This window comes from Mus musculus, chromosome 4 (assembly GCF_000001635.26).
Source record: "Mus musculus strain C57BL/6J chromosome 4, GRCm38.p6 C57BL/6J".
In the NCBI taxonomy this organism is placed as follows: domain Eukaryota; kingdom Metazoa; phylum Chordata; class Mammalia; order Rodentia; family Muridae; genus Mus; species Mus musculus.
In genome coordinates this window covers 106,386,238-106,413,955 of record NC_000070.6, presented here as the reverse complement: position 1 = coordinate 106,413,955, position 27,718 = coordinate 106,386,238, and the positions used below count along the sequence as shown (strand labels likewise).

Below are 27,718 nucleotides of genomic sequence, written 5' to 3'. Positions count from 1 at the left end.
AGCCCCACAGCCCTCAGGCTGATAGTCCCTAACCCCATAGCCTTCAGCCCCAGAGCCCCCAACTCCATAGCCACTAATTCCATAGCCCTCAAATTTGCCACAAAAATCTAAAAATTCTGTATGTGCAAACGTCTGCCACTCATTCACAGTGTACAGCCCAGTGCTGCCTGCATGACAGTGTCATCCAGCAGGTAACACATTTATAGGAAGCCTGAATGAATGCTAACACCTGAGATGAGGCCACTGCTTTTTTAGTTCTTTAGGTACAACTGGCTACTTACAGCATTCAAGGAAGCTAAGGACAAAACAAAACTGAAGTAGTCACTACTGTACACATCTCTGTTCTTCATGAACTTGAGGTTTTCATCTCGCACCATCTACATAACAAAATCAGTAGTTATTTTTAACAAACAGGTAGAATAATATGTAGAAGATTATTTTCTAGCAAAATGTTTAGGTAATAAAGGTTTGTAAAAAACAAATTATACTTTATAATCACCTTTTTCAAACTTTGAGTTTTGTAACAATGTGGGAGAAAAATCTTTCCTTTAAATCTAAGGCACTGTAGAAAGGTAAGCCATCTCTAATCTCTTTTGGGGATTCAACAAACAGAGATTAATTTTGTTTTGGTAGTTTGTTTTCGGTTTTTGTTTGTTTGTTTATGAACAGCGATCCTATTCCTCCCTGGCTTAGACAGCTCAGTTCTGTTTCTTTTGAAGGCTCCACATTTTCTTTAGAGTCTCTGCTTCTGCCTATTTAGCTTTGGGCTGTTAGGTCTGGACTGGGCAAGTGGACAGTCTTGAATTCAAACCCTTGCCTTGTGAGATGGTGGGCCATTTCTGTTTTAATAACCTTTGTTTAGTTCCATCTGAAAAATAGGAGTAGTATCTCCTATTCTACAATGGATTTAGAAAGCTTAATCAATTCATAGAAACCTCTTTAGTCAGGTGTGGTGGTGCATGCTTTTAACCTCAGCACTTGGGAGGCAGAAGTTGGAGGATCTTTGTGAGTTTGAGGCCAGCCTGATCTACACAGTGAGTTCCAGGGCAGCCAGGTAGTTGAGAACCTGTCTGAAAAAAACAAAACAAAACAAAACAAAACAACAACAAAACAAAACAAAACAACAACAAAAACTCCACTACAACATGTTTATCATCTGTAGCACAGAGCAGGTATTTAATAATCACTGGCCATCATTGCTGGTGTAGTCGTAGCTACAAGGTTCTAAGTCTTGATTTGTTTTCTCACATAAAATAATTTCAACAACATGTCTGTCTGCTCAGGGATGGTGCTGGCTATCTTGGCTCACCTTTGTGGTACTATGGCTATGGCCTCTGTATCTGACAGAGGATACAGAACAGTGAGGGTGGTCAAGTGGCCCATGACAGCAGTAACCACAGAAGGCAGCCACCAGGAGTGCTCTGAACTTAAAACATGGATTCTGACATTCATCTTGATTTTCTCCCTTAGAGAATAATTTATCTGCTCCCTGTCCCTTTAAGTATTTACTTATTTCTCATTTTGTGCATCAGTATTTTGGTTCCACTTATGCACATGCAGCATGTGTGGGCCTGTGCTGGGAGGCCAGAAGAGGGCACTGAATCCCTGGAAGTGAAGTTATAGGTAAAGCTTGAGCCTCCACGTGGGTGCTGGGAACCGAACCCAGGTCGTCTGCAAGAGCAGCCGAGCCCTCTCTGTTCATGTACTTCTTACCTGGTATATCCGAGCAGGCATTTTCTCCACAAACAGTCCTTTCTTCTCACCTTTTTTAACCAGCTTGGTTAGAATAGACAGCCTGTCATTATTAGGCCTGTGGGGCCGAGGAGAGGACTGAGGTGAAATCTCAGGTGAAGATGGAGCTGACCTGAGAGACAAAAGTCAAAGAACTGTTAAGCGTAAAGGGTTTTTGTTTGTTTTTGCTCGATTTATATCCTAGTGCTGTAAACATAAACTGCATGCTTTTCTGATTCAATATAGTAAAGGCAAATTTATTGAGAATAAAACCATAAAAAAAATCTTTCTGGTTATAGCATTATGCTTTGGACAAAAAGTACATTCAATATATATATATATATACACACACCTCAATTCGGATTGAAATTAAAAATCTCAATTCTGCCTCTGCCATGACTAATTTATATACATGTTTCTAAATACAAAGTAATTTCTTGTCAGGGCAATAAAGTCTGGGGAGCAATAAACAAACAACTTATTTTCATTTTAGGATTTCTTGTATGCTTAAATATTTTTAAACATTAAGCATTATATTATGGGGCTGGAGAAATGGCTCAGCAGTTAAGAGTACTGACTGCTCTTCCAGAGGTCCTGAGTTCAATTTTCAGCAACTACACGGTAGCTCGCAACCATCTATAATGGGATCTGATGCCCTCTTCTGGTGTGTCTGAAGACATTGAAAGTGTGCTCATATACATAAAATAAATAAATAAACCTTAAAAAAAAAGCATTGTATCTTGAAGATGCCATCACCCACTGAATCACATGGCAGAGACTTACAGAGAGAGATCCTCAGCCTCCTGCCTTACGACGCTCACTCGGCTTTTCTTTGGCAGCACGGGTGAGTTCTGATCGGACACCCTTTGATAGAAGAGCATGTAGGCATTCCAGTATCTTCGACGGACGTCAGTGTATGGGTTTGCTATTTTATAAGATGTTAAGAGAGAAGGTTTGGTAAATAAGATGTTTTTCAGAGTGATTATTTATAATAAAGGGCCTCCAGACTCAACAATTTATTTACTAAATTTGCAAAGTGCAAAGTGTAAGAAGTGTAAGGCCTTTTTAGTGTTGCTGAGAATACACGTTAAGGTGCATCCCCTTGGGGTGAGAGGATGAAGGGAACACACTACATAATGAGGTTTTGAAAGCACAGCTGCTAGAACTGTCTTCTGTAAGTAATCATATCTCTGCATTAGGAAAATAAGAACAAAATCTATTGTATTTTTATATAAAGAATTATAGCTTCTAATCTGAAAAAACCCTAAATAATAAAAAATAAAATGAATAGACTATATCTACTTATAAATACTTACTTTGATCATAAACTTTTGGTCTATATTCTCCTCCAAAGCATTCATACTCCAGGGTCTCATCATTTAGGTCAAATTCTTCAATAACGGTGTCATTAAATTTATACCACTTTCCTTTTCCACACCCCCTAGGACCCAGAGATCAGATAAACATTTAAAGATTTAAAAACAATTATGTTCACCTCTTGCATTTGTCTCTATAGATTATGCACAGATAAAGCAGGTTAATCAAGAGCATCCCAGAAAATAGAGGTGTAGTGGTTTCAGTTTCTAAAACAACTTTTCTAATCAAAGGAGTAAAAAATTATCAATTCAAGATGCAGAACAAAGTACAATATGGATTTCTTTATAGCTGGGCATTATGATGCATGCCTATAATCCCAGCACTAGGGAGGCAGAAGCAGAAGTACTGAGAATCTGAGGCCAATGTAAGCTATAAAATCTTGTCTTATCCACTACCCCATCCCCCACCACCGAAATTTCTCCAGTGGTGAGCATGGATGGCAGACTTCACAGGGAAGGCAGAGAGCACACGAGGGCTTCTATAGGTAACCCTTACCGCCTGTCCTTAATGAAGGAATAGTAATGGCCTGCATGGGCCTGCCCACTGTGCACAATGACACCAACAAGCTCATAGTTTTCTGTGAGGGCAACTTTTTTCCGTGGGGATCCTCCACCTCCTTGATCCATATTCCTCCCATTTTCACCAACTTCAGAAGATGAATCCTGGCGAGCCATTCCTGCAACTGTGTAAGGCTCCATATTTAGCATCCAAGGAAACTATGTAAAAGTAAAAAGCACACACCAATGTTAAATGGGAATGTACTGGGCAGAACCTTGTAAAGTCAGACTGAGTGAGTCATGCTTTCCCAGAGAAGGGCTGACTCCCACTCCCATCTATACCCAGCATCTCTGTCTGTCTGTCTGTCTGTCTGTCTGTCTGTCTGTCTGTCTGTCTGTCTATGTCACAGAGAAGGCACTGCATTTCATAACCATGGGTAGGGTGCCCTCCAGAAATAAAGGGAACATTTGTAGGTCCCCCTGTCGTACTAGCAGCAGCTTCTCAAACGAGGGCCGCACACCGCTCATGCTGGTTTCAAGAGGACAGAGGGCGTAGAAACAGAAGCAAGAAGGACGGGAGGGTCACGGTTGAGAGACCGTTCAGAAAGGGAAGAAGTTACCCGTATTTGCTCATCGTATTTAATGGACCGTCCGCTCTCCCAGTCAAAGCCGAATCTCATCAGGTGGATTACCAACACACTAGGTAAAGACTTAATGCACGTTCTCTTCACTGTTATTCTCTAAGGAAAAGCAAAAGCCAAAGTAACTCCCCCGAGGAAATTGAAATAGTGATGTAAAAACTTGTGGTGCCCATGTAAAACAAGGAGCAGCACAATGCACTGGGAGCAGCGAGCAGGTCGGCAGCGGCCTCCTACGGCGCACACAACACACTAACACTGTTTCTTGGAAAGGGCAAGTGCGATACCTTCTCTTTACACTTTTCACAGTAGTATGCATTACTTCCTTCTAGAACTTCACCTCTAACAAACTGGTCCAAAGAAATTTCCAAGCTTTGGCAAGACGTAACTCCTAGATTGAGAGCCATGAAAGCTTCCTCACGCTCATATCTGATTGGGAAAGACAGAAAACCATGAATGGAGAACCTGAGATCTGAACTTCAACACACTCTGCAACAGCCAGAAGCAGACAAACCTCAGCAGAAGAGCACACTGACAAAACCATCAATTTCAACAAGTACTTTAAGACTACAAAGTAATTATAGAAACTGAAGAAATAAAATTCACTGAACATTTATAGATTCACTAAGAAGTAAATCTACAAGTCAGTCAACAAACATTATAACTTTTTATTTCTGCCCCCCCCCCCCCCCCCCCCCGTGCCCCACGGTGCTGGTATCAAAACCAGGGTCTTGTACATACCAGACATGCTGTTCCACTGAACTACACCCCTATCCCTAATAGTCACTGTTTAATGCAGTGGTGACATGTTCACTAACCTGTGAGGACAATCTTTGCAGATCTTCTGATCAGAATAGATGCCTTGGAAAGTATTCTTAAAAATTTGTTCTCGTCCCATTTTCTGTTGGAATACAAATTTAAGGTTTTAACCAAAAGCCCTAGAATGTACTAGCTGGTTCATGTAAAATCTTATTAAAAACTTTCAATTTAGTCACCAAACTCTAAAGAGTAATATTAGTAGTTTCGGCCAGATGGAAGGTAGTAACCAGTCCTTGCCCCAGTATCAGCAATGCAGGCAGTTAGAAGAGAAAGGCCAGCGAAGGCCGGCCGCGAGAGCTGATCACTCCACGCCATGCACTAGGATTCTGGATCTTCTTTCTGGACTACAAGTTGCAAGGTAGAAGCTTTGTTCAAAGACAGGCACTACAGGTCTGTAAGCTATTCTGACCAGATGAAGCCTAACGATTGTGCTTATTGATATGATGGATAGTGGCAACTCTGGGCAAGTCTGTTGTTTACTGAGAAAGGCAGAAATCTTAGCGTCTAAGCATCAAAACAAATAGTAGTCTAGTCCTTTGGGCCCTTTGCCAGAGAGTCTCTCCGTTCCCAGACGGCCTCCAGGGCCATCAGTTCACTAAGCACTCTGCAACCAGACTACCTCTAGGGATAGTGCAAAACAAACAAACAAAACCTCATGCACAAATCGCCATTTATTATGAAATACAGATTAGGAACTATGTTATCTTCTCAGCATAGGTGAATAACAAATATTAACTGCAATAATGTGGAGATATTCATTTTAAATGCTGAAAGAATAAACTTGTGAGTCTCAGTCACTGTGAACCTACACTGTTCTCATAGCTGCAGGAGCCAGAGGGCAACGGAGACCTTCATTACCTTGAGATACTCATCCATCTGATCAATGAGGCTAGTGAAGAACTCATATGCATCCTGCTGCTCCCTCACATAGAGCTCCTTGTTCCACATCTTGAAGATCTACATAGCAAGAATTCAATTCAACAGGTGTTTAAAAGGAAAGAAAGCAGCATGCTCTGAACACATGGACCACACAGTGTTTCTGAAACAACAAGCTCACTCTTAGGGTCTGGATGTTTCTATTGGAGTGAGACAGGCTTGTACTCAGCCATCTATGCATTTTCTTGGTCCTTCCTAACATAGCAAGTTTGAAATCAAACCTTGAAATCAAACGTGGGTTCGGGGTAAGTCCTCAGACTACACAACAGTGTCTTTCAAAAATGACCTCTGCTGTGTGACAAAACGCAGCAATGCCCTTTCTTTAGAGGCACTAATGATACTGGTGGCACGGGTTCAGAGAGATTATTGGAATCACTGCTTTAAGATTCATTTCCACTACGATTTTAACTTATGTATCTCTGTCGCTGTCGCTGTGCAGGTGTGTGCACATAATACAGAGCCAGAGGTGTCAGACCCTCCTGGAGCTGGAGATGTAGGGGTTGTGAACTGCCTGGTGTGGGTGCTGGGAACCAAACCTGTGTTTCTGCAAAAGCAGTACAACTGCTGAGCTACCTCTTTCGTTCCTTTAAAGAATATTTTAAAGAGCTAAAATAAGAATCATAAGAAACAGTCAAAACAGATAAGTGGATTACAAATGATGTAGGAATTACAAATGATGTTCTTGACATTCTAATCCTTTCAAAAGAACCAATTTGTTGAACATTCAAATCTCTGACAAGCTGTTAGTGATGAGAGAAAACCAAAGTGGAGCCAAACTCTTAAATATTATCTAACATAAAACATAGTTACTGTAAATACCTTCCAGAAATTCTCAGGCACATAATACTGCAGCTTGCTCTCCATCAAATGCCCAAAGAGAGACTGCACTTGGTAAAACACACTGTCATCTGGATTGTCTGTGTCATCATCCACTGAAAGCAGTGACTATGAAGAAAATGAGAAACTTGTAACTGTTTCACATTAACGCAAACATGCATGCCCACTCTGCTGTTATGCTAAGGAGTGTCTGATGTGGAGACAGCCTTGTATAATGTCCAGGTTTGTCATCTCCTAGGGGGTCTGGTTAAGGATAAAGTATGAAGCTGATACGATGAAGATCTCTAGACACATGACATAATACTTATGGAATAGTCTCAGAATACTGCCTGCTACTCCACAAGTTGTGACTGTGTTAATAAGATGTGCTGAAAATAGAGCCAGATAGTCTAAAATATTAAGTACAACTTCATAAAATAGCTTGAGAATTAATTTTGTATGTATAAAAATTACATTTGGTCAAATTACTGATTAAAAGAATAGATTTACAGACATGTGTGACTATAACATCTTTGCAGATTTCAGAAGCTAATAAAGAATTTTTAACTATAGCTACAAGCAGAGGCAATAATAATTAAGCATGCCAAACAGGAGAGGAGGAAGCGCTCACCTCCGGAAGCCCGGGCTGCATATACAGCTGCTGGAAGACCGCATTCATGTAACAAGTAGCGCCACCGTTCCTCAGCCCCACAAACCCTGAGCTGGACCTGCTATCCACCGGGGGCAGGTACTGGGAAAAAAGGAACAGAAACAGTGGGGAGGACAATGAGTATTCTACCATAGCACACTTCCACAACAGCCATTTGAGATGACTCAGAAGAAAAAGCAGTGGACTCCGATTTATCCATCCAGCTTGGTTTGAACACCAACAGAATCTATGTTCCTCAAGTACCTGTGTTAGGAGCTGGTACGATGACGAAATGCAATCATCTTAATGTCTCCTGTCTGTTCATAAAATATGTCACACAAAGCAGGTATTAGTTCAATCAAGATCAACCTGCAGTCATTCACTTATCATTCAACAAGTGCTTATTAATGACCTATCATGTGCCAGGCACTGTGCCAGGGATTAAGAGAGATCAGAAATGTTCCTGGTCCTTCATCTCCCAAGAGCTTACAATGTGGTTGTGTAGGCTTTAGAGCATTAGCAGATACACTAGATGCCTACTACACAGCGATGTAATTTTCTGAATATTCTGAAATCTATCCTGAGGAATTCTGTAGCACAACCATTCAAGCAAGGTAATAGTTTTATACAGTACCTTTAAAAAAAAAACATGTTTTTATACATTATTCTTTTTAATACAAGGTAATATTCTATTAAACTTTTCCTTTAAAATGACAAGAAAATACCCCATTGTTTTATTTACAAATGCTATCAAACAATGCAGAGCCTAACATATTGCTTTTCTGTGTAGGACTAATCTAGATAAGACATCTTGGGTAGTGTTCAACACACACCTCTGTAGGTAGAAGGGCAGTATACTTCTATGTGGAAATGTGATTTCACCAGGAGCTTGGCTCTCTTACTGTAACCACACATGTTACATGTGTGCATCCACGTAATAAGCAAACAGCCGACAAAAACATGCAGGATGCATCTTCCATGTTTTTCATTAACATCAGTAATAACTGACACAGACTGTTTTCTAGGAGCTAACAAGTACCGACATTTATTTGTAGTAAAAAGCACAGAATTTTTTTTTAAGGTTATGAAATTTTTTTTTTCGTTTGATTTTTTGAGGCAGGGGTTCTTTCTCTGTATCCCTGGCTGCCCTGGTACTCACCCTTTAGACCAGGTTGGCCTTGAACTAAGTATTTTTTAAATGCTAAGTATAGCACTTAGAACACACCTCCAGCTTACACAGAGCTGAGACAATGCTGCTGGCTCTCTCTTCCACTGTCCGTGCTCTGGCCTGCCCGACAGTTGGGGAAATATTTTTTTTTTAAAGATTTATTTTTTCATTTTATGCATGTGAGTACACTGTAGATGTACAGATGGTGTGAGCCTTCATGTGGTTGCTGGGAATTGAATTTTTAGGACCTCTGCTTGCTCCGGTCAACCCCACTCCCTGGAGCAAGTCCCTGCTTGCTCCGGCCCAAAAATTTATTTATTAGTACACTGTAGCTGACTTCAGACGCACCAGAAGAGGGTGTCAGATCTTATTACAGATGGTTGTGAGCCACCATGTGGCTGCTGGAATTTGAACTCAGGACCTTTGGAAGAGCAGTCAGTGCTCTTAACCACTGAGCCCCCAGGGGCAGCACATTCATGTAGAATTTTTCTTCATATATGATAAACTCTATGAATCTCACTGAATTTATCTGGTCTTGTAACTCAGTGCCTAGCATTCTGCCAGCATAAACTTACTCAAAAGGAAAAAAGAATTTAAAAAAAGCTAATAACAAAAATGGTTGGAATGTCACTTTTTATTGAGAGTAACTATTAGTCAGTTTGAAAATGGCTCATTTCTAACTGAAAGGATATTTCATAATAATACAGTGGTTAAGTATAATAAAAAATTTAGTTGATTGCAATATGTAAACATGCCATACCAAAAAATATTGACTTGGTTATGGTTAGGACAATGCAACTTGAATCTCAAACTCCTGTACTGTGGGGCTAGAGAAACACCACTGCAGGCAAAGGCACTGCAAAGTCTGAGTGCCTGATTCTAATTCCCAGGTCCCACATGGTGGTGGAAGATGAGAGGACCTAACTCCTGCAATTCCTCCTGGCCTCCATCCTGCTCCTCGTCACGGACATACCCACAAAAGGTTATATAAGTTATCTATTTAGGAGACCATTCTAAAGCAGGTAAACGAGGGCTGGAGTGATGACTTAAAGTGTCTTCTAGACAACTGTGAAGTCTGCAGTTCAGGTCCCCAGAGCAAGCTGGCTACCTAGTCTAATAAGCTCTAGGGTCAAGTGATGCTTTGCATCAGCCAAACAAAGTGGAGCGCGACAGAAGAGGACACCAGGATCTCCAGCCTCTAGACCCACATACACAAACTCACCCAAGAAAGAATATTAGTAGGTCTAAAAACTTACATCAAACTCCTTGGTGAGAGCAGGGTCAGGCTGATGATGCATTGAAAGTAGTTCTTTTGTAATAATCTGAAGATTTGAAGGTGAGCTGTCAGCTAACATCACAAGAACTTCATAGGCTGCCAACCGGCTATTTACTGTACTACACCTAAGAACAACAACAGCACAAGACATCTTCAAAAATCAACAATAGAAAACAAAATATAAACACTACAATCTCTTAAACACAGGTAAGTTAGGCCTATGCCAGAAACCTATATATACAGGGGCAGGAAGAGGTTTCAGAACTATTATCTTAGCCTGATAATAATCAGTAAAATCCATTCAAATAAGAAAAAGGAAGCTGTAAAAATAAAGGTTGATTCCTACAAACATCTCAAATATGCCGACGGTCAACAAATAATCCTCCAATGACACTACTAGCTTTCTAAATGGAAACACAAACAGATAGTCTGTCAAATCAGTTTATGAAACGGACACAGGGGGAAGCAGATTGCCTTTACTGCCTGCCTTTCAATCCAGGCAGCAATTCTGAACTCTTGACTAACCTGGCACTACCAAAGTGCTCACAGATGGAATGGATACACACAGAAGAGGACATCCAACCTCTCCAACCTCTGCGTGAACAGGTATAAAAGTGCAGGGGGTGGGTAGCTCTTGATTAGCACTGCACCTGCCGCCACCGAGGACAAGTGCCACAGAGGTGGCACTGTCCTTTAATTCTTGTCTGGATGTATGGATTGAACAGGCTGGACAAGAAATGAACAGGGAGGCACTATACACAGAAGTGAAAGCAGTTCTTTTGTTATTGTGACAAAGAATATATTTACTTTCAGAAAGATGTCATGTATTTTAAATCTCTTGTGCTTCACAGTTTTGTTGGAAAAGGTCAGTGATGGACGAGCAGTTAGTACACAGGGGATGATGAAACATGCCTGCTTTTCCATCCAGGACGTATACATGAGTTTATTATTAAAATAAAAATAAGGGGGAGGAGTCACCAATGAATTTTTTTCATTAAAACTGCTAGAGATATATTGTTTTATTTTACTGGAAAGTCAAAAATACTAATATATTTCTGGTGCTTTAATTAGAATCCCAGAGACCTAGTGCTTCAAGACAAGACCAGACAGGAATGAGATGAAAGCCACAGCCCTAAGGACGGATCAAGAGCTCTAAAAATGTCCTCTCCCTGCCTTCCACTACATTCTGCTAGTAAGGGACTTCTCTAACTCGAAAAGAATTTACACATGACGCCTCATGGGACTCCGTGCAGTCCTTTTTACTATGCCTTGCCTCTATCAGTCATCTCTGAAATTGTAACTCTGTTCTTTAGACAATAAAGTTCAATTCCAAGCAGGGTAAATGGCAGCTCACTGCTGCCTTTTCTAGGACAACAATCTCAACATCACTTGACTTGTAGATATTTCACTTATCTCCAAAGACTAATATAAAACCTTGCTTCCAAATTGCAGCTTTAACGAATTCCTAGCAGCTGCAGACATGAGAACATAGTATGACCCAGAGAATGACTAGGTTCTAGACCGTTCTCCTAAAAAGCCCTGCAGCCTATGCTTGGAGTCTGCTTACACTGGAGATAACGCAAAGGTGGTGCCTGATTCCGGATAGGAGTTGGGACTTTAGCTTTGCTTCCCTTGGAACTTACTGACCAGATCGGCACAGTGGCTTCCTTCCCCAGCTTGACGATGAGAACTGTACCTCGGCACTTTCTCTGTTCACTACGTGCCAGGCACACTGTAAACAGAGCTCATTTGCATGCACTGGCTTAAGTGGCAGGAAACAGGACAAACTCACAGGACGGAAGACAAATTCCAAGTTAAGAAAATCTTTTTGGACTACAGTTGTGAATTAAGAGATTTTACCAAAACTGAACACAACGTGCGTTTTCCATACTTTGGATGAAAGTCCTGCTGACTGATGGCGGCACTGCTGGCTGGAGAATGACTATTTACAATAATTCTAGAAGCTCGGAAAAGGAAGTCATCTAACAATGGCTTAATCAGTGATGAACCTGGAACAGAGCAGAAGATCATGGTGAAGAGGAACACAGATTTTAATTGGAAGATTCTATTGCACTTTCCTATCAGAGCAGCACAGGCACCCGGGCCACCCAACTGCAATGTGTCTGGTTTAACTTAAATTGTACTTTCTGAGAGCTCAGGATGTTGCACAGATCTGTGGCATGCTGAGATCAGGAAACAAGGTCAGGAGTGGTGAGGTAAGGCGTGCCTTCTCTTGGAGTCTGTGACAGTGAAAGGAGTCAAGCTTTCACCTCGGAAGCCCTTGCATCAGCAAGTCCTCCACACAAGGGCTAAAGAAGCTTTTAAACCTATCTTTGTCAGGTAAAATGATACTCCTTCCTTCCTGGTTAAGAATCGCTCTTTCTAAGTATCCTCAACAGCCATGAAAATTCTACAGTGTTGGTATAGTTGATACTACAACTGTGATAGTTACAATTTGGTTTATTTTCTAAATATGATTTATAGCATGTGGATATGTATATACAAGTTGTAAGTGTACTCCAGGGGATCTTACATTTCCCCAGCACCAGGGAGGTAATGGCTGGGGGACTACTTTCCAGATGAGAACCATTCTTAAGGAGGAAGAGGTATTATAAAATATAGCAAACAGCAAAAGAGACAAACAAAGATAGTAAATTATATGCTATTTTAATAATATAAAATTCTCCATGTGATTTAAGGACACAGGTAAGAGACCCCCTGTGTTTTACTAATCATTAAAATTGCAGACAATTTTCTACTCCTAAAAGGTCAAATTTTCATGGAACATTTAGCAATTATCATATTGTCACAATTATATGCAATGCTCTGGTAGTAACTAAGAACTGAGGTAGTCTTTCTCATACAATAAAATGAAGCAATAATTACCAAGCATTTCCTTTTCTGCCCCACAGAGTGATAGCAGGGTCTTAATGAGCCGCAAATGTCCTGCCAATAGGATGTTGTCAGCTTCGCTAGTCTCACAGTCTGCTGTTCGATTAGGTTCAAAGTTATCCAGCCATGTAATCTCATCTTCAAGCATGGTAGCGGGGCTGATTCTTAACTGGTCCATTTCAGAAGCTGAGAAGGGGGTTAAGGTGAGGAGGTAGAAATCTATTACAAAGAAAGATTTCTGTTCATGGAATCAAAGCCCTAAAGTCTAAAGTCCTAATCTTTCACTTCACAGATCTCACCAAACTTGTCATTAATAACCTTCTGGCTGCAGATTCAGTTAAGGCCATCTCCTGCCATCAACTAAACACCTGACTGCCTCCTCTGTGGGGGCCACCACACTAATGGAGATGATGATCATTGCTCTAAAAAGCATCTGGTTTGGTGTTCAAAACTTCCCAGGGGAAGGGAGGGATGGAGAGTAACGAGAAGAACTGAGGCTTCCACAGTGCTTCTTAAACCAAAGAGGCAGATCTATAAAGAGAACGATCAGGCATCATAAGCTCCCGTCTCCAAACACCAGAGAATAATTTCTCTTACCCTACTCAACAAGGACTGACAGTCAAATTCTACACTGGAAGCATGGCTCCAAGTATCTGTTAGCGTAGGCAGTTAGATGGACGTGGTCTCATTCTTTCTACCTTATACTTGAGTCAAGACATACAGTCTGTTATTTACTCCAATCTTCAAGCAACTCACTGCACTGCTTAGAGGAGGAGTCTGATCTGAAAGCCAGGAAGGCACCTGCCTGCAGAGCTGCTGCTGCTTAGGTACATCAGTCAGCAGGTGTCGGCATGAAGAAAGTGCTTGTAGAATGAGGTGCTGGGAAAAGGCTGCTTCTTTTAAAGAGCTGCTGTCCCTTCTCTAGAGCACAGAGACCAGCCCCATGCTGTCACTTTAGACCTCCGGCCTCCAGGCACCGTCTCTATGAATCCCCCACGGGGCTATCCAACTCGTACATTCACAGTGAATGCATATTTTCACCTGGCTTTGATGTTCTACTTCAATTAATATTTCTGTTGATTCTGTTGATTTCCTGTAATCTGAAGTGAATTTGAGGGTAAAGAGTAGGGAACTTGGCCTGAACAACTAAAATTTACATGGGAAATTTGTATTATTTATCATTTATTTGCAATATTTGAAAGTAAAGATGAGTAAAATCTTCACATTCTAAAAGGCAACTTCTATCACTGCTATTTCACTCACTGCCTGATCTCTGTCACTATCAACATGTCCCAACAGATTCCAGCTGCCATTAAATAACCCCATATGTCAGAATAGGGGCTAGAGAGGTGCTCAGTGGCACCCACTGGCTGCTCTTCCAGAGGACCTGAGTTCAGTTCCTTGTGCTCATGTCAGGGGGCTTAACAGGCAGTAACTCCATTTTGAGGGTATCTAACCCCTTCTTCTGGCTTCTGTAGACATCCAGACACACGTGCATACATTCATACAGAACATACACATTCACATAAGTACAGTAAAAATAAATAATAAAAAATAAAATGTGGTAGAATAAATTATGCTAGAGAATCAGATCCTTCATGTTAATTCTTTCTTAGTTCAATTACTAATGAGACTGCGAATTCTAAAGTTAACAAGCCTTCCTTGTAGCTGGCTGGGTATGGAACAGACCCCACAGGCTCAATGGCACATGGATTTATATGCCATTTCAAGAAAACAAAACTCAATGTCAAAAGTGACCGTACTCAGCTGGGCGTGGTGGCGTACACCTTTAATCCCAGCACTCGGGAGGCAGAGGCAGGCGGATTTCTGAGTTGGAGGCCAGTCTGGTCTACAGAGTGAGTTCCAGGACAGCCAGGGCCATACAGAGAAACCCTGTCTCGAAAAACAAACAAACAAACAAACAAAAAAAAACCCAAAAACAAAAAACAAAAACAAAAAACAAAAAACCCTTTCTGACAGATACATCAGATATGGTCTGCCATTCTCACTTCCCCCACCCCGAATCAAAGTGAGACTTTACTTACTTGTCAGATCATCTAATAACTGGCACCGCAAATCAAAATACTCCATACATTGAGACAGTAGTCTGAAAACCAGATAGATTTCTCAGTTATTAATAAAGGCCTGATTTTAAAAGATAAAGCATTTTCTTTTAAAAAATAAGCTTACAAAGCAGCTGAGCAAGGTAATTTTCCTAAGCATACAATACTTAAATTAAATACCAATTGTAACATGATGGAAATTAATAATTTTAATAAACTGTAATCTAGGAACAATGGTGTAGAGAGAAACAAACTTATAGGTGTATCGTATTGTAAACTAACATAAACACTGACTGCATCTGCTCACTCAAATGTGAACCAGTATCTACCCATTAGCTGTCAAGTGCATGGAGTTGCTGGACTGTTAAGGTGGGCAGGAGCACAGGTGGAAGGATCAGATTGGTTTCAATCTTGGCTGCTGCTGCTACTACTACTACTACTACTACTACTACTACTACGAGCTGGTGTCCATGGACACCTCATTTCTCTCAGTCTTGTAATTTCTAAATGCTTAGTATAGTCTTATTATAGAATGGATCAAGTGGGTGTAATGAACTAAGATTTTTAGGTTATTTAAAATTACAAATAAAACATCCAAACTCAGACCTTTCTGAGGGTAAAACACACACACACACACACACACACACACACACACACACACACACCCACCTTGGTAAACTGCAGCACAATTAGCTATGGTAATTGCTAATTATATACCAAACTAAGACATTTTAAAAATGTTGTGAAGTACAAATTTCAAATTTATGAAAAGTGTAACATCCAACTGGCTCACAGATGACCCAACACCTTCTTCTGGTCTCTACAGGTACTAGGCACACACATATACAGGCAAAATGTCCATACACATTAAATACAACTAAATAAATTTAACGAAAAAGGAGCCAGCCAAGTTTAATGCTGCCCTGTGATCAAAACACTGACTGAAGTAGGAAGGGAAGGGGTCTAACTCAACATAATAAAGGCCACACAGGAAAACTCCATATGAATCTTGCATTCCATAGTCTAAGATGGAAAGCTCCTCCCTAAGGACAGCACCACCACTGCTACCATAGCTCTGTTCAGTAGAACACGGCAAGAAAGAAGGCATCCAGACTGGAGCAGTGAAATGGGCTCACCTCTTCACTACTCTGACAAGCATATTAATATATGGAGAACACTAAAGATTTCACCCAAGCCTGTTAATGCCTGCTAATTTAGCAAAGTTACAGAATATAAAAGTCAACAAACAAAAATTGTATTTTTCCTACCAACACTGCACAATCTGAAAAGTGAATTTCAACAGCATCAAGAATAATAGGATACTTGAGATTTGCCTTAATCAAGGAGGTATGTCTTCTACAGTACAGCAGTGCACACTGCTGGGAGAAATTAAACATAACGTGACACCTTGTGCTTATGGACTAGAAAACAAAGTTTTAAGATACCCAAACTAGCAGAGTCACCTACAGACTCCATAAAATATCTGAGCTGACAAAGTGATGTGCAAAAGGACAGAAGTGATGTGGACCAATGGACCAGGCTCAAATAACTTCGGGATGTCGCCGAATAGGAAGAGTAGTGTGGGAGTGAGGACTGGTGGGGAGGGAAGCCTGGTGGGGTTTAACTTTCATCCTACGTCAGGAAAAACATGCAGAACCTGCATGTGAGGCAAGGCAGAGCAGCTCTCTTGACTCAAGAACCCGCGTGGACTTCACAGGAGGAGCACAGAGAACAACCACTGCCCACTCTGTCTTTATCCCATACCTCTGATTGACTCCTCTCATGATACTGGTCGGGGACCAGAGAGGCAGCTGGGCCGTGAGAATGACTCCTAGGAGGAACTGATTTGGCTTCTGCACTTCTGGATGGGCCGAAGTGTCTGTTTGACTAAGAGTGTAGAGCTGATCGCAGGCGACCCGGCGGATCTGAAATGTCATCAGACATTAAGTGACAGATAAGTGACAGATGCCATCAATATTGTAGGCTACTTCAAAAGTGACACCCTGCTGGGCGTGGTGGCATACATCTTTAATTCCAGCACTTGGGAGGCGGAGGCAGAGGCAGAGGCAGACGGATTCCTGAGTTCAAGGCCAGCCTAGTCTACAGAGTGACTTCCAGGGCAGCCAGGGCTATACAGAGAGACCCTGTCTCGAAAAAGAAACAAACAAAACAAAACAAAAAAGTAACACCCTGAAAATCCACACCATTTACTTGTTCAAGCAACTGAAATATATTAGAAAGATGTGACGATTCTAACTTTGAATGGTAAAGATTCTACAGAGTAAATGGACTAATTAAAAAGTAAATGTGGGGGCTGGAGAGATGGCTCAGCGAGTAAGAGCACTGACTGCTCTTCTGAAGGTCCTGAGTTCAAATGCCAGCAACCACATGGTGGCTCACAACCACCCGTAATGAGATCTGACACCCTCTTCTGGGGTGTCTGAAGACAGCTACAGTGTACTTACATATAATAATAAATAAATCTTTAAATAAATAAATAAATAAATAAATAAATAAATGTGGTTTGGAAACTAATTTCCCAAACTACTCTACAATTTTATTTGATCTAACAGGTTTATAACTCAATGAAAATAAACCCTATTTTCAAATATTTAAAAAGTTTATTTTCATTGTCACATATAAAAGAATTAAAACCTAACAAAAGTGTGGGAAGCCGCCCCCACATTCGCCGTCACAAGATGGCGCTGACAGCTGTGTTCTAAGTGGTAAACAAATAATCTGCGCATGTGCCAAGGGTATTTCTCCACCCCATGTACTCTGCCTTCCCCGTGGCAACAACTCGGCCATGGGCTGCAGCCAATCAGGGAGTGATACGTCCTAGGCGAAGGATAACTCTCCTAAATAGGGACGGGGTTTCACTTTCGTTTTTTGGGTTTGAGTTTACACTCTTGCTCCTGAAGATGTAAGCAATAAAGTTTTGCCGCAGAAGATTCTGGTTTGTTGTGTCTTTCCTGGCCGGTCGTGAGAACGCGTGTAAGAGTTGGTGCTGAAACCCGGGACAAGAAAACTCGGGACGGGAGTTAACCATCACCGGCGCAAGGAAGATCCCTCATTCCGGAACCAGAACTGCGGGTCACGGTCATAAAGGTTCCCGTAAAACAGACTGTTGAGAAGGATTCAACTGCGTGAATTCAGAACTCTTCAGCTGGGGAATGGTGGTAATAAAGTGTTCCCGCATCACAGACTGTTGAGAAGGATTCAACTGCATGAATTCAGAACTCTTCAGCTGGGGAACAGGGTACCCGTAAGTATAGCTTTACAAGGTAAGTCTGGTCTTGAACTTTCTAACGAAATTCAAGACAGTCTATCAGAAGTAAAGTGGGAAATAGCTTTACAAGGTAAGTCTGATCTTGAACTTTCTAACGAAATTCAAGACAGTCTATCAGAAGTAAAGTGGGAAATAGCTTTACAAGGTATGTTTGGCCTTGAACTTTTTCTAGTGTTAGGAGCCTTTTTGTTCCTTTTCACATGTTATCAAGTGGTTAAGGCAGGGCTGAAAATTCTGGATGAAATTCAGGGCAATCTATCAGAAGTAAAGCGGGGAGAGAGAGTAGGAGCAAAGAGGAAATATGGTACACAGAATAAGTATACAGGCCTTTCCACGGGTCTTGAACCCGAGGAAAAGTTTAGGTCAGGTAAGAATACCTGGGGAGAGATTGGAAGGAAGGAAAAGAAAAAAGAAAAGAAAAAAGATAAATTAGCGGAGGTCTCTAGGAGAAGGAGCCTCTACTCATCACTAGGTGAGCTCAAGGAGCCAGTTCTTAATAGTTCTGAATCAGATGAAAAGGCTATTAGGGCCTGGAAGGCGCTCTCCCGAGCAGGTGAAGCCACTGGACAACTAACAAAGATCGTCCAGGGACCTCAGGAGTCCTTCTCAGATTTTGTGGCCAGAGAGACAGAGGCAGGCTCTTGCAGCCTACAAGGTCTTATTGTCCACCCTGGAGTTGTAGATCAGGATTATAAAGGGGAACTTCAGGTTCTCTGTTCTTGTCCTCAAGTTGTCTTTTCTATATCACAAAGAGACAGAATAGCTCAACTAATAATTTTGCCAAGCCTACATGGCTGTTTTCCTTCCTCTGGTATTCCTTGAGCTGCCAGAGGGATTGGTTCTACTGAAAATGATTCTGATTACTTAATAATGCCTTTAGATTGTTGTCAAATTTTATCTACTCATGTAGGGGTAAACCCTCGTGGCATCAGGCCATTACAGGTCTGACAAATGGATGTCACGCATATTTCCTCCTTTGGGAGAAATCAATATTTACATGTTTCTATTGACACCTGCTCTGGTGTAATGTTTGCCACACCTTTAACAGGTGAAAAAGCCTCACATGTGATTCAACATTGTCTTGAGGCATGGAGTGCTTGGGGGAAACCCAAACTCCTTAAGACTGATAATGGACCAGCTTATACATCTCAAAAATTCCAGCAGTTCTGCCGTCAGATGGACGTGACCCACCTGACTGGACTTCCATACAACCCTCAAGGACAGGGTATTGTTGAGCGTGCGCATCGCACCCTCAAAGCCTATCTAATAAAGCAGAAGAGGGGAGTCGAGACTCTACCCTGAGTACCAAGAGTGTCTGTGTCTATGGCACTCTTTACACTCAATTTTTTAAATATTGATGCTCATGGCCATACTGCGGCTGAACGTCATTGTTCAGAGCCAGATAGGCCCAATGAGATGGTTAAATGGAAAAATGTCCTTGATAATAAATGGTATGGCCCGGATCCTATTTTGATAAGATCCAGGGGAGCTATTTGTGTTTTCCCACAGAATGAAGACAACCCATTTTGGATACCAGAAAGACTCACCCGAAAAATCCAGACTGACCAAGGGAATACTGATGTCCCTCGTCTTGGTGATGTCCAGGGCGTCAATAATAAAGAGAGAGCAGCGTTGGGGGATAATGTCGACATTTCCACTCCCAATGACGGTGATGTATAATGCTCAAGTATTCCCCTGCTTTTTACCACTAACTAGGAACTGGGTTTGGCCTTGATTCAGACAGCCTTGGCTCTGTCTGGACAGGTCCAGACGACTGACACCATTAACACTTTGTCAGCCTCAGTGACTACAGTCATAGATAAACAGGCCTCAGCTAATGTCAAGATACAGGGTGGTCTCATGCTGGTTAATCAACTCATAGATCTTGTCCAGAAACAACTAGATGTATTATGGCAAATAGCTCAGCTGGGATGTGAACAAAAGTTTCCGGGATTGTGTGTTACTTCCATTCAGTATGAGAAATTTACTAGGGTAGCTAATTTGTCAAAAAGTCTTTCTCAGTATATGTTACAGAATTGGACGGCTGAATTTGAACAGATCCTTCGGGAATTGAGACTTCAGGTCAACTCCACGCTCTTGGACCTGTCCCTGACCAAAGGATTACCCAATTGGATCTCCTCAGCATTTTCCTTCTTTAAAGAATGGGTGGGATTGATATTATTTGGAGATACACTTTGCTGTGGATTAGTGTTGCTTCTTTGGTTGGTCTGTAAGCTTAAGGCCCAAACTAGGAGAGACAAGGTGGTTATTGCCCAGGCGCTTGCAGGACTAGAACATGGTGCTTCCCCTGATTTATGGTTATCTATGCTTAAGCAATAGGTCGCTGGCCACTCAGCTCTTGCACACCACGAGGCTAGTCTCATTGCACGGGACAGAGTGAGTGTGCTTCAGCAGCCTGAGAGAGTTGCACGGCTAAGCACTGCAGTAGAAGGGCTCTGCGGCATATATGAGCCTATTCTAGGGAGACATGTCATCTTTCAAGAAGGTTGAGTGTCCAAGTGTCCTTCTCTCCAGGTAAAACGACACGGGAGCAGGTCAGGGTTGCTCTGGGTAAAAGCCTGTGAGCCTAAGAGCTAATCCTGTACATGGCTCCTTTACCTGCACACTGGGGATTTGACCTCTATCTCCACTCTCATTAATATGGGTGGCCTATTGCTCTTATTAATAGAAAAGGGGGAACTGTGGGAAGCCGCCCCCACATTCGCCGTCACAAGATGGCGCTGACAGCTGTGTTCTAAGTGGTAAACAAATAATCTGCGCATGTGCCAAGGGTATTTCTCCACCCCATGTACTCTGCCTTCCCCGTGGCAACAACTCGGCCATGGGCTGCAGCCAATCAGGGAGTGATACGTCCTAGGCGAAGGATAACTCTCCTAAATAGGGACGGGGTTTCGCTTTCGTTTTTTGGGTTTGAGTTTACACTCTTGCTCCTGAAGATGTAAGCAATAAAGTTTTGCCGCAGAAGATTCTGGTTTGTTGTGTCTTTCCTGGCCGGTCGTGAGAACGCGTGTAAGACAAAAGTTCATGGTTTGAAAGGTGATCTCTCCAGCCTCTGACTAACATGCCGAAGCCTCCATCTGCTGCTTTTGCAGTTAACAGATGCTTAACACTAGAGGCTGCTCTCCGGTTATCAACAAAACTCAAACATCAACCAGTTCTAACCCCAGTGCTGAGACTTTTGTTGGAATGTGGAGGGAGAAAGAGAAGGCAGAGAGTGTAGTCTGAATGGTCACTTTTCCTCCAGGGTGGTGGTCTGTAGCCATTCCTTCTGTACTTCCCAAAATGCTGTAGGCCTTTAAGAAAGCCCATAATAACAAGACCAAAAGGTCTTTCGCTAAGTAATAGAACTCCTTACCTCAGCACTTGGTGATCCGAGCAGAATATCGATGATAAAATCAGCAACACATGGTAAGCTGTAGAAAGACGCTAAGGAAATCAAGGGGATGAAGGGTAGAAGGAGAGAATCAGGTGACGCACTGACAAAATGACAGTATTCCTAAGTCATTCCTTAAGACCAATTTAAGCAGAAAATTTCCCCTTTCTCCATAGAGGCAAACCCCAGGATTGTCTACAATGGTCTCTGTGACTGTCCACTAGTCCCTGGGGACTGAACGTGCCTCACGGAACATCTCAGCTACTGCCCTGTGCCACGTGTGTGTCAGTTACAGAAGAAGGAAGTCTTCTCCCTATAAACTACAGTGCCACTAACTATAGAATACACCTTAAACTAAGTTCATACATGATGAGATAAAAACTGGAGAAGTTATACTTTCTCAATTTGAAAACCTCTCAAACAATTTCAGGAAAATTAAATTATGAGTATGGTACAGTCTTAAAAAGATATTTCATAATGATTTTAACTTCCCATATAAAAATCCTCAAATTCATTTGTTCTCAGAAAATTTGTGCAGGTATTACTTTAATTAATTATAAGTTGGAACTATTAATGTCTAATTTCTATGTTTATCTTGATAATTTTAACTTCTGACTTATACAATTAGTTTGGATGTTATAGAAAGCACACCATGTCCATCAGATCTTTATCTGTGGTAGATTGAAATGAGTAATTACAGCTAAGACTAGACAATTAGTACAATTCCCAGTACGGAAGTTACTTTGCTTCTGACTATTTCCTGAGTTTCCTGCACATTACAAAGTGTTTGGGGGCTGCAGATCCAGCAGGGGACGCAATGAACAAGTCTCTGGCTTAGTGGAGCTCAGCGCAGTTGGAGGAGAGGGGATGATGGCAGTATCATGAAAAGTGACTGTACTGTACAGACGGCTGTGAAAACAAATGATGTTGAAAAGTGAGGGAAGGGTTTGGGTTGTGTGAGGGCATGGGGAAGGCTTAGGCTTTGGGGAAGATGGTCAGGGAAAGTCTAACCAGGGTGTTCTGTGTGCAGAGACTTGAGGAAAGAGGGACAGCCAGTGTAAAGGACCTGGGGCAGTAATCTATCTATGTACTGAGGAAATAGCAAAGAGGCCAGGAAGGAGGGAGAAACAGAATCACTGCTCTATTGCATTGTGTTGGGTTTGGGGACTTAGTAAAGAGTTGGGTTTTACTGTGGATAAGCAGAGAAGCCTGGGAGTTCTGAAGAAGGAGCATGCCTGAGGAATAAACTGGAAGCACAGGAGAAGGGAGAGAAATTAGGTCAGCAGTGATTGGTTCAATCCAATTAAGAGGTGGAGGCAGTGTGCACGCATGAAAGGGGTACAAACAGGTGGAGTCTAGACTCTGAAGGAGGCCACGCTCACATAACAGAAGCAGAGACAGTAAAACGTCATAGTTACTCAAGGTTCTTAGGCAGAGCATGCAGGAAGCTGGAACTGCTCTGCTCAGAAATTGGTAGAACTTCTGAGTGTTATGGGCAAGATCACGTTAGGTTTGAGATAGCTCAAGTAGGGTGATGAGGAGGGTGTCCAGACTGAAGACTCACACTAACATGGAGGGTAACAGTGTCACGTGGATTTAAGGCTGTGAAAATGGATGGAATCACCAAGAACAAGAGAAGACAGAGCAAAGATATTGAGGAACTAAGGCCCAGCATCTCCACCCACTAGAAGTCATTAGCAAAGATTACAGAGCCAGACCTAGCAATATATAACTCTGGCAGGATTTACTTACTATAAACTAGTAACCAGGGCGATTCAATTCCTTAGTTACAATTATCTCCAATAGAGCAGACATGGCACCCTGTAACACCTGATGTAGAATTGTATGTGTGGACATGGATGTGTATGTACACAAAAGGCTCAGCAAACACTCAAACATTCCTTCAGAATTAAGCACTCTAGCACTGTTTTCTCCTGTTCTCCATCCTCACTCTCTCTATCCCTTCTCTCATCAAAAGGAGCTTTTTATAAAGCAATGCCAGCTCTTAACTGAAACCTGGCTTTCTCTGAAAGAAATGAATTACTAATAAGCCGCCTCCTACCCAGTTGCTGACTCCGAAGCTGCAGGCACGTAACAAGAAGAGACAAAGCCTCTCCAGCAATCAGGGCATCTTTGGTGGACACAGACTGCTGCCGGACGCAGATCCCAGCATGCAGGGCTGCTGGCTCTCCTTCACTGCTAGAGCTGCAATTGCTTCCTGAAAGCAGGGAACACAGTTTACTATGGCTCCTAGGAGCATGCAGTATTGTAATGTAAGACCCACAGTCCTTGTGCAACAGTAAATACTGCAACAAAGCGTTGCCAGGGAACAGGAGATGTCATCTCCCTATTTGATACACACCAGCTGCTTTGTCTTAAACACATTTGCAGGGACTCAAAATGTTTTCACATGACAAAGCTCCTTTCAGGTGGGAGAATGCCTTGTGTCTTATAAGATGATCTCAACAGACTACATGGACACAAGAATACTAAAATATAACTTACTTAATATTTCTGTATATTCTGTCATAATTAAAAAATATTATTACACTGGGTGTAGTGGCACACACCTTCAATCCCAGCACTGGGGAAGCAGGGTAGACAGTTTGAGGTCACCCTAGTCTATAGAGCAAGCACCTGGACAGCCAAGGCGATAGCGAGACCCTATCCCAAAAAACCCAAACCAAGCTAAACTTGAAAAACCTTTTACTATCGATGTATTTATAAACATATAGAGCAGGAAGAACTAATAAAGCCAAGTAATAAAGCTACATGAAAAGGCCCAACAGAAAATAAGTTAACAGGGCTAGAGGTGGAGACAGGCACATTCCTAGGGCTTGCTCAGTCAGCCCAGCCTGATGGGTGATTTCTATGTCCTCGAGAGACCCTATCTCAAAACAGCTGCTCTCACCCCAAACCAGAGAGAGAACAAAAATATCTGAAGAACACTAATCTTATATTGGTCTTTAGCTCACACATATGCTATGCATGGCGCCCCCCCCCCCCAAGCAACTCTCTGTAGTTGGGGCATGGAGCTGTGCCAAACCAAGAAGAGCTGTTTACCCTGCTAGACTTCTGGGAAATTCATGTTTCAGCCAGAAATTATAGTTGTAACACCTTTACACTCAGCAAAGCTAAGATGGCAGGACTTGACATCTGCACTTATTCCATGTGCTAATAAATGCCCTTTTTCTTAAGTAAGGTGCCAAGACTCATGCATTTTTTAATCATGTTCAAAAACAAGAGGAAATGGGTGTGGTGGCGCACGCCTTTAATCCCAGCACTCGGGAGGCAGAGGCAGGCAGATTTCTGAGTTTGAGACCAGCCTGGTCTACAGAGTGTTCCAGGACAGCCAGGGCTACACAGAGAAACCCTGTCTCTCAAAAAAAAACAAAAAAAACAAACAAACAAACAAACAAAAAAAACCCAAGAGGAAAAGTTTCTTTTTATAATCTGACAAATCTGCACATGGATTATTCTTACAGCTAATTCTTGCCCAATGTTCTATTATTGTCCTTTTTGCTATGGAGATTTTTCTACATGGACATTGTATTTATGTCACTTCTACCTCCCATAAACCCTCCCCCCTCAAATTTATGGCCTCGTCCTCTTTAATTATTATTGTTATAAATACACACACACATGTATGCATATGTATACAGGCACACACACACATACACACACACACACTAAAGGGGAACATACTGCTCTGCGTTTACTTAAAAGCACAGTCCCACTTTAAATCAGTACCTGAGCTGCTGAGTCTACTTCTGATCCCAGCAGGAAACAGAGAATTGCTTTCTTTAATTGGCTGGCTACTTCCGACAAGGTCAAGCCGTCCTGCAGCTGCAGCCCATGACAGTCTCATGAAACAAGCTACGGTGGCAGTGAAATCACTTGCTTCCATAGTCTAAGGAGGCATGGAAAGGGTATTGTGAGAAAGACATGCTGGCTTCTCTGACGGGGGCCTCGGGGTACAACCCTCCCCTCCTAGATCTCAAAGGACTGCCCTTCTCACATCAGCCTCACATACATACGCTCCTTAGGACCTGTGGTCCCTAGTCCCATGCTTTGGTTTTACCCAATCATTGTTTTCTTGCCACATACCCCTCTACACAGTACACTTCAGCTCCCATGAACGTCCTGTCACTCAGCATGTGAGCTCCGGTTTTGTTCTTTTTACTTGAACAAATCTCTCCAGCTCCCTCATTCTGTTTACCATCTAATCTTTAGGACCTCGTGGCTTAACCACACACAGCAGCACAGGTGACTGACTTTATCCCTTACTGCTGAGACCACGGAAGGCGGTGTTTCTGGAGTTTTACACTTGCTACTTTCACCCTGATCACATGGTTTCTGAACTTACAGTCAGTCTCCTTCCTACTCATGCTGCACTGCTTGAAAGCAGTGTCACACTGGGGCTGTTCTAGATTCCCAGCTCCCTTTCCAAGCAGGGGGTACTTGGTACTTGCTGAGTTCACCAACTACTTACTTGTATTGCAACTCGAGCAGCGGGAATGATTTCCTCAACCCTAATGGAAGACCTGTCTGACACTGACAGCTGTCTGTAGGACGACTTCTCTGGGGTCCCACATAGGGACATCTGTCTGCTCGTCTGCCGGCTGACATTTCGGAATGGACGGGAAGAAAGTGCTTCTATGCCATCTTTGGTGAGGTCTTCATCTAATGATGTTGGCATTGTCTGTCCAACAAGTAAAAACCTTAAACAGAGAAGGCAATGCGCATTCAAAGTTATTTCATACTCTTTTAAAATGATAAAAATTGAGAAGAAAAGTAAAATATTGCCTTGAGAGAATAATCAATACATCTTCATACCTTGCAAGTTGTAGACAGATAGAATAAACACCCTGCCTTGTCTCATAGTCCACCTCTGATGGGATGGAATCTCTCTGCATGACATTTACAACCAAACTGCAAAGAAAGAATAAAGATAGAATATTAAAGACTTGAATTTCTTTAAAATAGAAAACTAAATGCAATATTCCATAAATGATTAGTTACCAACTTTCTACATATCTTAGAAATCTATTCTTGGAAGGTCAAGCAGAGTAGTTCTTTGAGCATAAATCAGACCATGGGTCTCATCTGCACAAAGTTGTTCAACAGCTTCCCGCGTGAACAGAAAGGCAGAGTGTGCAGAGCCGACTGAGGTGCTACGCATCCTGATCCCGAGTGTCGCAGAGTGCCACATTCTATTGGGCAGAAGTCACTGGCTTCGAGCACTCTGGCCTCTGGTGTCCCACCTAGTTTCCAGGCAGCTTCCACAGAGTGGACAACTAGCTGCTCTCCAAACTTTGCTCCTTCCCAGTTTTCAAGTTTCTGTAAAAATGTCACCTCAGCAAGTGGCCCTTTTCTCAGCTACCATTAAGAATCACAAGCTTACCCCTTAGCTTCCTCTTTTGTGTCTTTCTATAGCTCTTGACCCTCCTAACCCGAGCCTTCCCTTACTTACTGTTAGTCTCCCTCTCTAGGAGACGGCAAGCTTTATGGGGACATACATTTTGTCTACTTTACTCACTGCTTTCTGTTCCCACTGCTTAAAATAATGCATAACATATAAACTACAAATGCACACAGTAAGTTCAAGAACAAAGCTTTGATTACCAAAGACATGTAAACTGCTGGGTAATTTGAAATGAGCGTTTAAAGAAGAACATTTCTAAAATGCAGACTGAAAACTGGATTTGATAGCTGAAGCCAAAGCTGTAGAATTAACATAATCACTGCGCCTGCCTGAATCAGAAAGTTCATTCCAGGCTAGCCTGGCCTACAGACTAAGACCCTGTCTCAGGGAAAGAAGGGGTAGGGGTGGAGAAATGAGCAGGCAGGAAGCCTGCGGGGTGGGTGGGTGGGGGATGCAGGAAGAAGGGGGTAAGCACAACAAGACAGTTCTCTCCCCAGCACCCCAGAACTTCCACAATGCTTGGGAAATGTTTTTTTAATATTAATTTTACGTTATGTGTATGTCTGTGTGCATGTGTAATATCCTGCGGAAATCTGAAGATGGTCTTGGATCTGTGGAACTGTAGTTAGCAGTGGTTGTTAGATACATGTGGGTAGTGGAAACCAAACCCTGGTCCTCTAGAAGAGTTGGCAGGACTCTTAGCCACTGAGCCATCTAACCACCTGCTGCTTAGGAATTCTTTTACTGC

The 27,718-nt window shown here is 42.2% G+C and overlaps 1 protein-coding gene across 6 annotated transcripts in view; it reads right to left on the bottom strand.

Annotated features, from left to right (window-relative positions):
* Positions 1-27,718, bottom strand: part of Usp24 (ubiquitin specific peptidase 24) — a 130,634-nt gene that overhangs the window by 32,658 nt on the left and 70,258 nt on the right. For 4 of the 6 annotated variants that reach the window (XM_006503177.4, XM_006503176.4, NM_183225.2 and 1 more), the window contains 21 exons: positions 26,382-26,477; positions 26,038-26,266; positions 25,296-25,455; positions 23,608-23,763; positions 21,528-21,598; positions 16,627-16,787; positions 14,845-14,906; positions 12,794-12,985; positions 11,799-11,916; positions 9,888-10,032; positions 7,446-7,565; positions 6,818-6,943; positions 5,921-6,019; positions 5,062-5,144; positions 4,531-4,672; positions 4,226-4,345; positions 3,604-3,824; positions 3,048-3,172; positions 2,515-2,656; positions 1,714-1,864; positions 282-377 (listed from right to left, as the gene is read on the bottom strand). In XM_006503177.4, the coding sequence (XP_006503240.1) occupies positions 282-377; positions 1,714-1,864; positions 2,515-2,656; positions 3,048-3,172; positions 3,604-3,824; positions 4,226-4,345; positions 4,531-4,672; positions 5,062-5,144; positions 5,921-6,019; positions 6,818-6,943; positions 7,446-7,565; positions 9,888-10,032; positions 11,799-11,916; positions 12,794-12,985; positions 14,845-14,906; positions 16,627-16,787; positions 21,528-21,598; positions 23,608-23,763; positions 25,296-25,455; positions 26,038-26,266; positions 26,382-26,477 (2,815 nt within the window). Of the gene's footprint in view, positions 1-281; positions 378-1,713; positions 1,865-2,514; positions 2,657-3,047; positions 3,173-3,603; positions 3,825-4,225; positions 4,346-4,530; positions 4,673-5,061; positions 5,145-5,920; positions 6,020-6,817; positions 6,944-7,445; positions 7,566-9,887; positions 10,033-11,767; positions 11,917-12,793; positions 12,986-14,844; positions 14,907-16,626; positions 16,788-21,527; positions 21,599-23,607; positions 23,764-25,295; positions 25,456-26,037; positions 26,267-26,381; positions 26,478-27,718 lie in introns of those variants that run through there. The other 2 variants (XR_003954974.1, XM_006503180.4) reach the window with 2 other exon arrangements.